The sequence below is a fragment of the Centruroides vittatus genome, unplaced genomic scaffold, assembly GCF_030686945.1.
Source record: "Centruroides vittatus isolate TY-2023 unplaced genomic scaffold, ASM3068694v2 scaffold_435, whole genome shotgun sequence".
Lineage (NCBI taxonomy): Eukaryota > Metazoa > Arthropoda > Arachnida > Scorpiones > Buthidae > Centruroides > Centruroides vittatus.
In genome coordinates this window covers 1,670,190-1,686,426 of record NW_027122708.1, presented here as the reverse complement: position 1 = coordinate 1,686,426, position 16,237 = coordinate 1,670,190, and the positions used below count along the sequence as shown (strand labels likewise).

Sequence of the window (16,237 nt, the reverse complement as noted above, 5' to 3'; positions counted from 1 at the left end):
TAACATGACTGACACTTGTAAAACTGATCTCTGAGTGGAATTAAAGAATTGTTTTTTAATCCTTCTGTTACCGATTTTAAAAATCAGAAAACATTTTTTCCCCAAAAGATTGGAATAACTATTATAAAAGAAAAAACTGCAAAGAAAACAAAATACATATATATATATTGTTAGCATATGCCTGTACATACATGAGTTAGAGTGGCATATTCAATTGTGATATCATACCTGAGATGAACAAAAAACCTCAATGAAGCTTAAGACAGTGAGGAAAAGCTCCTGAAAGCAAGCAAGGCGAGTTCTGAATCAAGTTTGATTGATGAAAGGATTTTCTGGCGTTTTTGGTGTGACAGTTAGGTGGTTTAGATCATAAGAGTCATTGTTTTGTTCATAAGTAAACTAGTTCTGATTTCTTTTGTTGGTTCTTGTGGAGAATTCATTTTAAGTTTGATTTCAATTACCCAACTGTTGGAAAACTTTTGTAACATTTGTTTTAATTTCATTTTTGATTTGGACTAATTATAGTTCTGATTTTTTTCTAAATTTTGTGTGGTTATTTATTACTAATGTTGTTTCATGTTTTTCTAGCAATACCTTGTACGTAGTTCATTCATGTTGTTTTTGCTGTTTCTGAAGTCCAGGACTGGCAACCAACCAACCCAAGTATTTCATTGTTTTATGTAATGCTGTTTTGTTAGGTTTAATTCCAGGTTGATAATTCCAGATTGGTATTACATTACTTTTGGAATATTTTAACTTTCAACTTGTTTTGAAACTTGAAATATGCTCTACTGAAAGCCATTAAGCAATTTAATAATTCAATTCAATGTAGCCTGAAGACAGTCTTTAAATGAAGTGAAAAATCTTTGTGATTAAAAATTTTTATGCTGGAATTTTATTTTTAGTGTGCTAGTGAATTTACAATTATCCAGATTCTTAAAGACAGTTGATTTTTGAAGCAAATGAATTGATAAAAAAAATATCTAAAATTTAAGCAAAATCTTACAAGATTATTCATCATTTTAGCAATTGTGATTGTACTCACTTATTCCAAATGCCAATACAGTTGCTATTTCATTACTGTGCTAGTGCACCCTAACATAAATTTGATACTAACTATCATAATAATCATTAACTATGATTATTATGATAGTTAGTATCAAATTCACTCAAATGAAATATTTACTTCATATTACTGAATTGCCATATTTTTGTTTACAATGTCCTGAGACCAAAATCATAGAGTAGGACATTAAGATGTCCTGTTCTATCAACTTTTCTGGAGATAGAATGCCAAAAGGTATAAAAATAGCATTTTCCCATTTAAAGCAAGATATCTGATTATTATAAATTTGTACACACATTCATTTATTGTTATCACCTTCATGAAACTCATCTAAACTGATAACATTAAGCAGGCTAAGTAAATAAGGCTATAATTAGGGAAATTCTGGCTTTATTGAATCTGATATTAAAAGAACATGTTAAAACAAATAAAAAAATGCATAACTTGAAATATATTAATTCCTTTGATACTAGTGCAAGACTGCTAATAAAGTTCAAGAGTTACCATTTAGTTATGGTGACTCCTTGAACTTTACTGTCTAAAAACAGCTAATGCATAACTGAAGTAAAAAAATACCAGTCGTTTAAAATACTGTATTGCAAGCAATACCAATGCTAACATTTAAAGCACCAGTTAATACTGGTAGTAATAACTAATAACTATTGTATAATATTAGCTGCATATTGAGGCTGTGTGTGAAAAAATAGCATAAAAATAAACATTTATTTTAATAATTAAATAACTAAAATTAAAACTTTGATTACAATAAGTGAAGTTTTATTACTGAATTTTAACTTAAATATTTTGGGACATGCTAAATTTGATAATGTTATATGACTCATAACAATATTTGTAATTATAATAAACCAAGTCTACTGTATAAAATCAGTAAAAAATTGTAAACTATAAGAGTTTGCAACATATAGTTTTACATAATAGATATTAGAAAAAAATCTATGATACACAGAATATCTGATATAAAATTAGTCATTTTACTATGAATTCAATTGTTGCATTATAATTATGGAATTAAATGAATATTTAATGATTATAATATTTAGGTTGATGTTACATCAATTTAATCAAATTGAATAGTAACACATAAAATACTAAAATGTTAATGATGGCTAATAATTTCAATGGAGATGAATTTATAGTTCAAAATATAGCAACATTCATAGTAATTTTATCATTTACAAATAAATACAGAATAAAATTTGAAATTAAAAAATTTTTAAAAATTTATTTATTTTAGGGTTTCATAAAGTGCAATTCAATATTGTGAGAAGCATAGCATCTTCTGATTACACTTATTTAATGCTAGAATATACAAAATTTTCTAAGTAAAGAGTAATTGAATCTGAACAGTTTAGTATCTACTTATTAATCAAATGGTTCTGATGAAGAATTTAAGACAGACTTGGATAGTTGAGCAGTTTGCTTGGAATGCAGAATGTCATTCCGATGTTCCATCAATCTAACAGCAAAGCATTCTAGATTTTGCCCCAATATATAGCCTTATAGAAAAAAAATAAAATAAAATAAAACTTAACATTAAACTGTGATTATATCATCATCATCTTTATTGCATCTTTACTTATATATTTTTCTAAGCATTGGTATATTTTTACAAATGTAATACAGTTTAGGAAATTCTGCATTATTTAACTTTAACATTTATAAGAAACACTGCATGTAATTAAATTCAGAATAAAAATAAACTGTCTAACACTAGTGTCAAATAAAAAAAATTAACTAAATAAAAACATTTCAGCTATTAAAACTTTATAAAATTATATATAATAATTATAAGAAAATCCATCTTTGATCCTATTTTATGCAATCACTTCTGAGTGTTAAACTCCATAACTTAGATTTTACAAATATTTCAATTTGCTCAATTGCTCACTCTCATAATATGATTAATAAATATTGTTAAATTAATGATCTTAATTAACAGTAATTTTACTCACAATTAATTAAAATCATTTTATTTTATACATAAATTTACATACATACCATCATGCCCATTTCCCAGAAGGAGTGGGCAGCAAGTAAGAGAGACAGTACACAAAAAGATGTAAGTTTTTATATTAAATTCTTGTTATTTATATATAAAATCAATATTGTTTCATAGTTACATTGCAGAAGAAATATTTTCTAAATTTATATAGGTATTATATATAAGCAAATCTTAAATTTTTAAACACATTTTTACAGTTTCAGCTTTAACAATCTATCTATTCAAATAAATTAGCACAAAGTGTATAGTAATTACAAAAAACAAGAAATATAATAAAAAAGTATTTTAGAGTGAACACAATAAAAATATAACTATATAAATCAATGTAAGTGCAACTGATATTATGATTACTATTTTTTCAACTTTATAAACATTTAAAATTTTTAAAAATACTCTGCATATTATTATTGATTATATTACATTTACAAAAATAATAACTGGTTAAATACTTTATTTATTATTTTTTAATCCAACTCTATATTTTTCTCATTTTTACATTAATTTATTTCCATTCTACATACAGATGTTAAAAATAAAATGAAAAAATCCAATATTGTTATATGCTAAAACCACATTCTCAAAATTAAATATTGAAATAAAATTTTTTAAATATAAAATAAACAAAAGTGAATTAAAATCAAATAAATTGACCTCATTTATAACCATCATTAACAAAGATGGAATTAATTCTAAATTATAGTAATTCCAAATCTCTAAATTCCAAAGCTAAAATTCTTAAATATTTAAATTAACCTTTTGTAAGCAGGTTTGGTTCTTACTTTAAAGTCTGATAGCATGTTAATTGTGTCAAAGATATCAAAAAATTTATGTATTTTATTTTGCTTTAGTTTTTACAGTAAGTTTCTTAAAATCTCCTGCATTTCTGCACCATATCACAAAAAATTAAATGTAAATTTCTTACATTTCTATACCTTTATTTTCGATATTTTTTGGTTTTACTTATTGAATTTTATATATTATATAAATCATCCAATTGAATTTTTTTTTATATCAAGTATTTTAATAAGTTTGTTTTTTGTTTTCTTCAAATATTGTGTGATATGTATTTATCAGTTTACTATGATTTGTTATAAAATGTTTACTATTATAATTAAAATACTAACTAACATACATATTAACATGCAAAACTAAAATAATCAAATTGAAAAATATGATTATTTTAGTTTTTTATTAAATAGATATGTATGCGATAATCTTTACTTCATTGAGTTTTAAAATTAATATAATACTATATGTATACACTGTCAGATGGCATTAAAATCTTTTTTATAATGCAAGTATTTTCAATGATACAAAAATCTCTGATTTTAATGCTGTCTGACAGTGTATACATCTAGTATTATATTTAATTTGGTGTGGATTTTGAAATACTATTTGTCTTTAAAATTAATGTATTTTATTATTATTATTATTATTATCTTTTTATAAATTTTGTGATAAAAATTAAAGTTTTGGTGAATAGCATTCAATTTCTTATTAAGTATGAAAAATTCTCAAAGAACCAGCACTACTGAAAATAGCAAGAACAAAAAATTTTCTTCCGCACACATAAAAGAGTTTAATATACTTAATGAAAAACTTAAAAGGTCATTTATTTCATTAAAATTTTAAAAAATATATTAAAAAATGAGTAAAAGAAATTACAAAGTTCGGCCAATTGTAATTATTATATCTGAACATTTTAAAAATAAAATAAATATTTAAACATTCAGTTTTTTATTTTATTTATTTTTGATAAATTTTGCATACATATATGCATAATATAATAAAAAATAAAATAGAAATAATTAAAAGCAATATTTTCTGTGTTTTTCTTTAAAACTTAAATATATACTAAAACCAAAAAAAAATATATCTTAAGTGTGTAATTAATTTTGTAATATAATATATCATATGTATATAAACACTGAAAACATTGCTTTTAATTAAAAATTAAATTAGTATCCAGTTATATTATAACAAACATAACAGAAAAGAAATTATTTTATATTTCATAAATATAAAACATTTAATTATTTCAGTTATCTACAATTCATTAGATAATTAACTATATAAATAAATTAAAATTTTACAAGATATATTTACCCATTTAGGTAGAAAAAATAGACTTAATACTCTCCTTAACATATTTATAAACTTATTATGAGTAATATATGAAGACAATTCAATATATTAAAAAATCTGTTGTAATCATAACATGTAACTGAAGTATTAGAGAGAAATTTAGTAACAAATTTTGTTCTGAATTTCAAAGATAGAAAGCAACGCAATCTTTTCTTATACACTAGATAAGGTAAATTCCACAAACGAACTGATAGCAACTATGACAACAGATCATACTTCACTGTGTTATTTTTGTCAACACCGTTATTTATATTTTTCATAAATTAAGTGAAAAAATATTATTTATGAAAATACAACACAAAAATTATTACAAAGTTTATATATTTTAAAATATTTTTACAAATTATTATAAATTATGAAAGAATTCAATCATTAAAATTTATTTCAATACTCACGTATCTATCTCCACTACCTAATAATGGGGTTTGAGCCTGAAAATATAATTAAACATAATTTTATAAAGTAAAATTTATATCATATATAAAACTGTAGTGCAATGTAAAAGGATATGATAGGTATAAAATAAAATATAAAAAGATATTTTTCTATTCTTTTAAATTTATGGTATACCATACTAAACCAAATATCCAGAAAGCTTACAATTTGAAATGGTCCAGATTTCTGATTTTTCAGATTTTGAACACAGGATAAATGTATACTTAAAATATAAAATAAATAATGGAAAGTAAAGAATGAAACTGTAATGTAACTGTACTTTAACATACCATATGCCAGCAGTTCCACTGGAACTGGCATTGTGCAATGCATAAACAACAGAAACCAAAACAAAGCAGTTGCACAGCAAACTACAGCTCACCAAATTCAAAACTAGCCAGTTTCAAAAATAGCTGATATTTTGGTAATACCAGATTTCTTAAAACTGGATATTTGGTTCAGTACTGTATTTTATGATTTGATTAATTATGTCAAGTGTTTAACATTTTTTAAAACTCATGACATAAATTAAAATTATTTACAAAACTAAAGTAATTAAATGTATGTTAGAACATTTCTGTAATAAATATCTCCAATAAAGTAAATATTAACTTGATCTACTTGTTTAATATAACTAGAGAGTGTACTAAAAATATAAGTTTAAGGATTGTGTATTACAAAGTTCATTTAAATTCCTTTGAAAAAAAAAAAAATCTAGCACACCAGTTGCTTAACTTTCCTGACAACATTTAAAATTTCATGTGTGGTGCCATCTGTTATGATATTTTATTATTAAAAACTTTTATATTTTTAATTATTATAAAATGGCAAAAAGCTTAATTTTGAGGGTAGGAGTGGGTTTTATAAAAAATTGAAAATGCTGATAATGAGTAAAATCGTCATTAAGTTTGACATATGAGATATGACACGACCCCCTTTACCTCCACACCCTGATGACCTTTAACCATCAAAATTTAATAGCATCAATCCCCTAATACACAAACCTCTCCAAAAAATTTCAGAAATTTTTGTTATTAAGCTTCAAAGAGGGTGAACAAAATTGTGCCCCCCTCACACACTAACATCCATACATACAGAAAAAACCCAGAAGTCTTTTGCATTTCTTGACATTTCATGGTCCCAAGTCCAAAAATTTAAGTCTTGGTGGGTCATTTTTTGACCAATTGCCATACTTTCTCTCTGTTATATATAACAGAGGCGGGAAGGTAGTGATTTCAGTTTGGCACAGTATACATTTTAACTTAATATTTGATACATTTGAGAATAATCAACTTATATTCCAGCAGTATGTTTAATAAATAAACAAACATTTTCAAACAACAATAGTGTTTATCATCAGGTTACAAACTCTGATAAATTTACATAATGATTTGAACAATTCAAATTAAAAAAAAATATTCATAAGAACAGTTGATAAGCAGGAATATTGAAAATACTGAAAAGTTTGTCACTGACCAAACAGTAAAATGATTAGCACAAAGAAAAAGTGAAAATTCAGGAAAAGTTACAAATATTTAAGAAAATAAAATTATTTTTTTTAGTATTAAAAAACAATCATTGCACTTAAAAGAAAATTAAAATATACAATTGAATATTTGGATTATTTCACATCAATAACATTTTCAGACTCTTATTAAAAACATTAATTAATGAAATATCTAAATATATTGAACTGATATTTAAGAATTATTATTTAAAATAAATTTTTTTTATTAATAAAATATTTAAAAAAACCAATGGAGTCAGATAATCAGTCTTTACCCAATTGTACTATTGACTAGCACACAGAAAAATAATTCTCCTATCCTCTCTGACTTCTGGAGGCTAAAAAATTCCAAGTCACTAATCCATTTACTCAAAACAGAACGTGGACTGGTATAAAAAAGCAAAAGGACAAACAGGTTAACGTTGAGGGAAAAAATAGTTTTATTATTATTTTACACCATACTTAACCCCAAATGCATTTTGCCTTTATCAGCCTCCTCAGTAGGGTTTCTTACAAACAGAATGTAATACAGGTTATCCATCAGTAGAAGACACATCATTAACACAAATTTAAAAAAATTTTTTTTAATTATTCGAAAACTTAATATTTACAGATTATTTATGAAAAATATAAAATTTATTACTTTATTTTATGAACATTTTATTTAATTCAGTTAAAACTAAAGTTATAATAAAAATAATGTAGAAGACTACTGTTCAATACAATTTGCAGTATACACATTTGAAGGGAAAAAGGAGGAAAGTTACACAAATCACTGTGAAGTCTCAATTGTCTTCATAACAAAACAGTCTTAAATCATGGATAACTTTTAAAACTTATGAGAAGCACTTACTGAAAACTGAAGTTGTATGTGAAAGTTAACTTATAAACTTTTTGAATGAAAGCTAATCTAAAATATTAAAACTAGTAATTATGTTTTAGAATATTTTTAAAACATAATTGCTAATCTTTGTCAAATTCAAACTATCAATTCAGCTTTTACTTAATAAATAGTAATACAACAATTTATTTTTATTTTTCCAAGTTCTTAAATCATCTTCAGATAAAAGAATAACTTTTAAAAATGTAGTTTACTGAGAAAGATTTATAAAGTGTTTTGGATTCTTATAAAAAAATAAAATAAATACAAATGAAAAATACATAATAAGAAGAAATTAACAGAATATAAATTATTTAAATAAAAAAAATGGCCTAAAATTTTTTATAAAATATTTATTTACATGTTAAAATAGTGTAAATAAATGATAAAAAAATTAAGTATGACTAAAGAATTATTTAAGCTAATTTAGATTATTTCTTTAGTAAAACCAAATCTGCAGTCATACATACAATATTTTTAGTACTGTCTTTAGAAAAATAATTAACAAATATCCAAAAGATATTTGTTACTTCTATTACAATTTACGTGATATAAAATATTTGTGTTCTTTTAGATGTATTGAAAGTTTAAATTTTGCTGAATAGGAAGATAATATAAACTTATGTTTATTCTAATAAAAAAGTATATTCTTACCAGTTTCTAAAGTAGATATTCCTTGAGGAAATTATGGGTATAGAAGTCAGGGAGCAGGGAAGGCAACTTCCCTCCCAAATTTGGGTAAAATAGTGAGGAAAATTTGAGCAAAGAAAGAATAAAAGAAAAAATTGTAGAGCAAAAAATTAACAAATTATCAGCAGAAGAACTATTTATAGTAATGCTAGAGAGGAATATGATCAACAAAATAACAAGAGAATTCATAATCTCTATGGAGTTACATTTTATTTGGCAAAAATCAAAAATGTAATAATCTATTTAATCACTATAATAATATTTCTTTATTTTAAATACAGGAACTGTCTAGACTTTATAACCACAAAAAAAGTATGAAATTAACAAAAAGTCAATAAGACATACAGCATTCAGTTTTCTGTTAATCTAAGGATATTAAGACTTTTCAAGAGTGAATATTGCTTATCCTAAATTCTAGTAAATATTAAGTTGGTTATTAAAATTCCTTTATTTTCATATTCATTTTTGAGCTTAATATTAATAATATGAAATTAGTATATTTTATGTTTTACAATTATTACTTACATTAAATCATAAAATTTTTAAAAATACATTAATATATTAAATTATATACACATAAATAGAGAAACAGTAATTATGTACAATAATTAAAAATTTATATTATGTAATATTTTTTGTGATGTATTAAGTTTTGATTCTTTTATGAATTTATTATTAAAGTATGGGGCATCCTACATTAATCTGACAATTTGGAGCTTCCAATCTGAAAAAAATTTGACAGTCACTAAATGTACAGTATATAAAAAATGAAATGACATTATAAACACTCACAAAATTACTACAATGAAAAAAGTACTAGAATAAGCTAAAATGCCAATAAAAAATATATTTGTACAGTATGTATGTACATAATTTTAATATTATATTCATATACAGTCAAACCTGTTTTTATGCGGGAGATAGGGACCGCATTAAAAAAAACGCATAAAAAAAAATCTCACGAAACTTCACGAATGGCTGTAAATAATAGTTTTCGCGACACAATTAAAAAATATTTTTTTTATGCGGTCAACAGGGACCGCATAAAAAAGTCTCACATAGAAAATAACTCAAAACCGTACGAAATAGAATTTATTGACAACAGATGTCAGCACTTCACTGCATCGTCTGGTCTATCGTCTGTTTTACATATTTTTGTCCAGGTGGTGTTTTGTTGACTTAAAAAGTAAATTATTTCATTTTTCGCATATTCATGCAATAATATTACTATAATAAGTGCATTTATGCTATAATAAGTTTATTTAGCTATAATAAGTCAACGTAAGACATGACGAATCGCACAAGACTAGTCGCCAACTATACCGCACAAATTAAAAATTCGCATTAAAAAAATCGCACATAAAAAGAGCACATAAAAACAGGTTTGACTGTACTGTATATAATTTTAATCTTATCTTTTATTGCTGCTTACTGAATAAGCCAAAAAATATATATAGTCAAGAAACGTTTTTCTTCTGAATCAGATCATCATCAGTTTAACCAGTAATGGATGGAATATGAAAAATATCCTAAAACTCAAATTTAAAATCAAAACTATTTAAAAAGACCAAAATCAAAAAACAATAATGCATGTGTGATATGGACTAAATACAAAATGAGTACCATTGTATGTAGCCAGTTATTGTAAGTAAAGACAAAATTGTTAGTTACAAAAGGCAAAGTACTGTTAGTTATATGACAGATTTAGTTCATTTGTCGCTTAGTCTTTTAATTAGATTTTTCCAACTCAAAGTGCTCAGGGTGTCTGCCGATCTATCATCAAGGTTGACAGAATCTTGGTAATTAATGACATCAAAGTATTTACTTAAAATATGAATAAAACATTATTTGGCAATCCTACATAATAATGGTATGTGAATCTGTCTTCTGAGCACAATAGGTATGTGCCAACTTACTATGGCATCTTTCATTAATGCCCATTAAGTGAGTCTTGTGCTGTTTTAAGATTACTTAGTGTTAGTGTATGAATCATAGTGTTCTCTAACACTTGAGGCTATTGACCTGTATGTGGTACAGTACCTACATAGAAGAAATTCTTATCTTCACTTTTAGCGTGATGACATATATGTCCACTATTTTGGTTTTTTTCTACTGCTTTTCTATCCTATCTGAGTAGTTGTGTAATGGTAGGTAGCCTCTTGTGTGGCAACAGCCTTGGTCCTAAATCCAAAAATCACCACAAAGAGGACCCCTGAACTTAACAAACTGGCAACCTAACCCTTTGACCTCACTTTGGATTCAATCTTCACTCTAGACACTCGTGCTCTTTCCTCTATGTTCGACTTCTACAATCGCGCCATATCTCATGTACAAATAATTTTAGGTTTATTTGTATTGTAATTAATCAAGTACAAAGTAGCGCTACAAACTGGTGACCTGAACGTAATATATGATTTATGGTGTCCTCTACCTGATGAAGGACTCTACAGTACGACATGAAACTCCATCCATTCGCATCGGATACAAATGTTGGACTTTCATCTCTTTTGGAACTGTCTACTCATTTGTCTAGACCTTGTAGTGCTACGCGACTATTGTGTTTATTTCTGTATTGTTTTGTGATTTTTTGTATTCCGTTAACCGTGTCAGGTTTTCACCATGTATCGCGTCATGCAGCTACGCTCTGCCGATTGGTTTACCCTGTGTCACGTGATAGAGAAATTCCCCGGATGGAGGGAGGTATAAAAGGGAATGTACGAACTGAGAAAGGACCTTTTTTCTTCAACTGGCGCTTCGGACGTTTGGACGTATACGATATTAGGAAGACAAAGGAAGGATCATTAACAAGAAGGGTCACTGGTTCTGCGCCAGGAAGACGGAGGTACACGTCGTATAATTATCGTGAGGTTACATACTCATTTTTGAGCGTTAATTTTCCCCAATTGTCGGAAGGACCGAAATCTTGTAATTAATTAATCGTATGATTAACCTTTGTAATATATAGATATAAGTTAATTGATACTCGGTGTATATATAAATAAACGTGTTAAATTCCTGTAAATTTCTTTGTGAAGTCCTCATTTTATACCCATCTCACAGAAATAATATACCTCGGTATATTATTCTTCTACAACCTTCAAAAAGTGTAACCATGGATATTTTTCATCAATGGTTGACTGTTCAACGGAAAGGTATTGTACAGTACGTGCCATCCTTCTTTGTCCTCTTGTCACATGCTGAACTGTGTGTGCAACACATCATTTACATATACCTGCCTTCACACTGCCACAACTACACTAAAAGTTGCAGAATTAGCCAAACAGGTCAAAAACCTCACTACGTCCATCAACTATGTCCTGCGCTGCTTCTTCAGATGCTCCAAATACCCCTCTAACAACATGAGGTACTGCAGCAAATCACATCAAATTCAACAGCACAGCAGTCTTGACAATGGCATGTGTTACTATCATGCTCCCTTTGGGGCACAGGCAAAAAAATGCAAAGTTCCTTGCTCCTTTTCACCAGCAGAAAACTGACTGGGTGGGCACTTATGGCCAGAAGTTGCACCTGCCACATCGACCGAATCACCATGGCCGAATCACTACTAGTAAATATAAATTCCTGATAGACACAGGCACTGACATCTCTGTAATTCCAAAAAGTTCCAACACATATTTATGCAAACCCAAGAAGCTACTCCTTTTTGCCGCAAATGGAACACCTATTTCAACTTACGGAACAAAGCTATTAATACTCAATTTTAACTTAAAACAGAGTTTTTGGTGGCTATTTGTAATCACCAACATGACCCAACCCATCATAGGAATCAACTTCTTACCTGAATTCAACCTACTGGTGGAGGTCAAAAACAATCAACTAATCGATGGAGTCACACAACTTGAGTCTCCTGGTTGCTGGCAGAACCAACCTACAACTATCACTAACATCACTGTTGTGACTAATGACTCTCCCTACCACCGTATTTTGGCCGAGCTCACTACCATTACAAATCTGTTGATAACTCCTGAAACCAAAAAAAAATGCCAACCACCTTCCTTCACATCGAGACCAAAGGACCAAAGGTGAGTATACCTTTCTAGACTAAAATGATAGTTTGTCATCATTATCCTTTCATTCAAACTTACTGACCAAAGGTAACAAAACATGAAAGTCCTAGAATTCTCTTCCTCTGACCACATATATAAATATGAAAACTAAAGCTTCTTCTAGTCATGACTCTATTCTTAATAGTCTTCTTAAATCTGCCTGTCCACAATTTCATAATCAACTGTTGGAAACTTTTAACATATTTCCTCCAAACAGGAACTGTGCCAATTAACTGGAACTTCAACTCCTGAATAATTCAAAAAGCACAGGCCCATCACTCTTCTCTCAATCATTCATAAACTGTTTATAGGATTGTTAGCAAAGAAATTTAAAAGACTGAATGAAAGAATCACAAATTTTAAATCCTCCACAGTATGCTTTTATGCCTAGTAAATGAACATTAGAAGCATTATTCCTACTTAATACCCTTATTCATTCTCAGGCATCAGAAATAGTTTGTATGTTTTCTGAATTTAAAATCAGTCTTTAATTCAGTCCCAATCAATTGTCTAATATATAAATTGAAGACATAATATTAATTCAAAATTCACAAAAATAATCAAAAGCCTTTTTCTGCAATGTTATCCAAAATAAAAGTTTTTCAAAACCTTTTTGGGTTCAGATAGCTCTCCCACAAGGAGATCGAATCAGTCCCTACTTATTCATCTTCTTCATAATGATATCTTCAAAGTTTTCAATTTCTATAACAATGGTATATAAATTGCTAACATGTGCATTCACCTAATTGCCTATACTGATGGGTTCATGCTTGGCCCTCTAAATCTTTACTACAAAAACAAATTTGAACCTCATTTCTAATTAATGTAATAACAACCTCCAAATTATCACAGACAAATGAAAATTACTACCCCTCAGAAGGTTTGGTAAACTATCTGTGCAAGCAACTTTGACTGAATGCCTTCTTAATAAGATTTAAGCTGCTATTTATAAATGACAATCACTACTGTCTTAGTAGCTTCTTAAAACTGGATATCTGTGATCACTGTAATACAAATACCTTAGAATCCAGTACAACATTTAATCAAACAATGAGAAATATGTACAGTGTATGTATTTGTCATTGTTTGATTAAATGTTGTACTGGATTCTAAAGTATTTGTGGGTTATAGTGACTCCTGTCTTATTTGCTATTGAAAATCTTCTAAGCATTTTCCACCTTTTTAGTAAATGCACATTAACTAAAAACATGGAAAACATCACCTTCATTTCCCTATTAATTCTGCCGAGCCACTTCCACAAGTTTTCAGATAACTTCAAAAACCATTTTTATGATTGATAATATGCTGCAGTCATATATTTTAGTCCAAATTATATAGCATTTATATATTTAATTAGTTAACCTACTGGTTAACATATTCAATCTTATAAAAATGTTTTAATATGAGTCTGAAATTTTTTATTTCAATCTCTGAATTTGTATTTGTAATACTCTGTTTTTGTAAACTTAAATCCTTTTATAGGACTTGCCCTAATTGTTCAATAATCTAACCTAATACTACTAATAAATCTAACCTAACTACTACTAATGATACACTATCATTAGTAGTAGTATGCAGAAATCTCAATGTGTAGGCTGCTTAATTCAATTGTCAAAAAAATTTATTTTAAAATATATTTTTGATCATAATCTTAAGCTTAGTTTTGTAGTAATTTATTAAAATTAATTTAGTTTTATTAAGAATTAGTCCAATTTGTTGTAGATAATATTTAAATTACTTTATTCAGAGATTTATATCTTAATCTTCCTTCTAATAAATTATTCAAATTCATTCTATTCTGTTATTTGTAAGTGGAAAACGGTCAAAGTATAATTGAAAATGTTTCTAAAAATAAATTTTTCTGACCATTCAAATCAAGGTGTTTATTCAATCAACTTATACCGAAATAATTAGTTTTCAGTAATAAGATAATTAATTTATCTTAAAAAAATACAGTAACCTTAAAAATTTATTAATATTTTATCTTATATATGGTAAAATAAAATAGATCAATTTATGAATTATATTTTATTAATATAAAAATTTTAGTTTCATTAAAAAATGAATTTATATATAAAACAAAAAAGTTAATGTTACCTTAGGTAGCCAAGATGGCGGCTCGTCTCTGATTCCAGCAAGGAAGCAGTGGGACACACGTTCTAACCTAACCTAACCTAACCTATTCTAATAAATTACCATAATTATTAGCAACCAAATTATTAGAATAGGTTAGGTTAGGTTAGAACGTGCGTCCCACTGTTTCCTTGCTGGAATCAGAGACGAGCCGCCATCTTGGCTACCCAAAGTAACATTAACCAACAAAATATTAACAAGATAGAATAAAATTCAACAAACCACCTTTCAAGAAAAAATAAAATTAAGAACGAACAAAAATCTAAACTCATATTTAAATTAAAATTAATAAAAAACGAAATTATTAATCTCCTCACTTTTTTAATTGATATATTTTCGAAATAAACAGGTCAATTCTGCCTTTCCGAAAAACAACTTCTTCGCCCTTATTGGTTAATTCTGTCTGTGATAATTGATTACATTACAATAGGCAAATAATCGGAAATGAAAGCGCCTACAGCAGAAAGTGAAAGTCATTTGATAGAATGTGGAAATCGAGAAACTTTCCACTGAAAATGAAATAAATATTCACAATTGTTAATATTCAGTGGGTGGCCAAATTATTATACTCAAACAAAAATTCGTCACTATCTGTGAAAGTGGTGGCTGTAATTAATTTATTATAGGAAGAATGTTATTGTTTTTTAATTTACTGATTAGCCACTATATCTGGCAACCTATTCATTAGTGTGGTAACACACAACTGTTTTTTTTTCAAAATGGCGGCCACTAGTGTCAGTGCATGTCAAAAATTTTACTGTGCTGGCTTGTGAGAAGTCTTCGAAAAAAATCTTGGCTTCAGTGTTATCGACTTATTATTCAGTAAGTATTGGATTTTTTACATTTAAGATTATTCTAATACTTGATCAATACATTGTGGTCATGTTTTAGTTAGTTTATTTATTTTTTGGGGGGTTGTCGACTGACCTAACCTAAAAATGTTTATTAACAGATATGGGGAAGTGTGCTGGCCTCTCACCAAGGAGAAAAGCACGGATTTCAACAATGTTATGGCGTTGTCAATATAACCAATGTCAAATTGCTGATTTGTGTGATGTATCACAGTCCAGTGTGTGTAATATCAAGCAAAAACTGGACGCCGAAATACCGATCAAAGCGGATCGAGTCAGTAAATGCAGTCGAAACGCATTACAACACCTCGAATTGAGCGAAAAATACGTCGCATTACACTTGAAAACTGCCGAAAGCCTCGGCTCATTATAAAAAAATTCTTAATTTAAAACAGAGTACAAATATCGAAGCGGACTCTCAGGCGAAGATTTGTAGAGAT

At 27.5% G+C, this 16,237-nt stretch overlaps 1 protein-coding gene across 10 annotated transcripts in view; it reads right to left on the bottom strand.

Moving 5' to 3' along the window:
• Nucleotides 1-16,237, bottom strand: part of dlg1 (discs large 1) — a 286,896-nt gene that overhangs the window by 97,892 nt on the left and 172,767 nt on the right. For 9 of the 10 annotated variants that reach the window (XM_067287114.1, XM_067287120.1, XM_067287116.1 and 6 more), the window contains one exon: nt 5,630-5,665. In XM_067287114.1, coding sequence (XP_067143215.1) covers nt 5,630-5,665 — 36 coding nt within the window. Of the gene's footprint in view, nt 1-5,195; nt 5,337-5,629; nt 5,666-16,237 lie in introns of those variants that run through there. The other variant, XM_067287124.1, reaches the window with a different exon arrangement.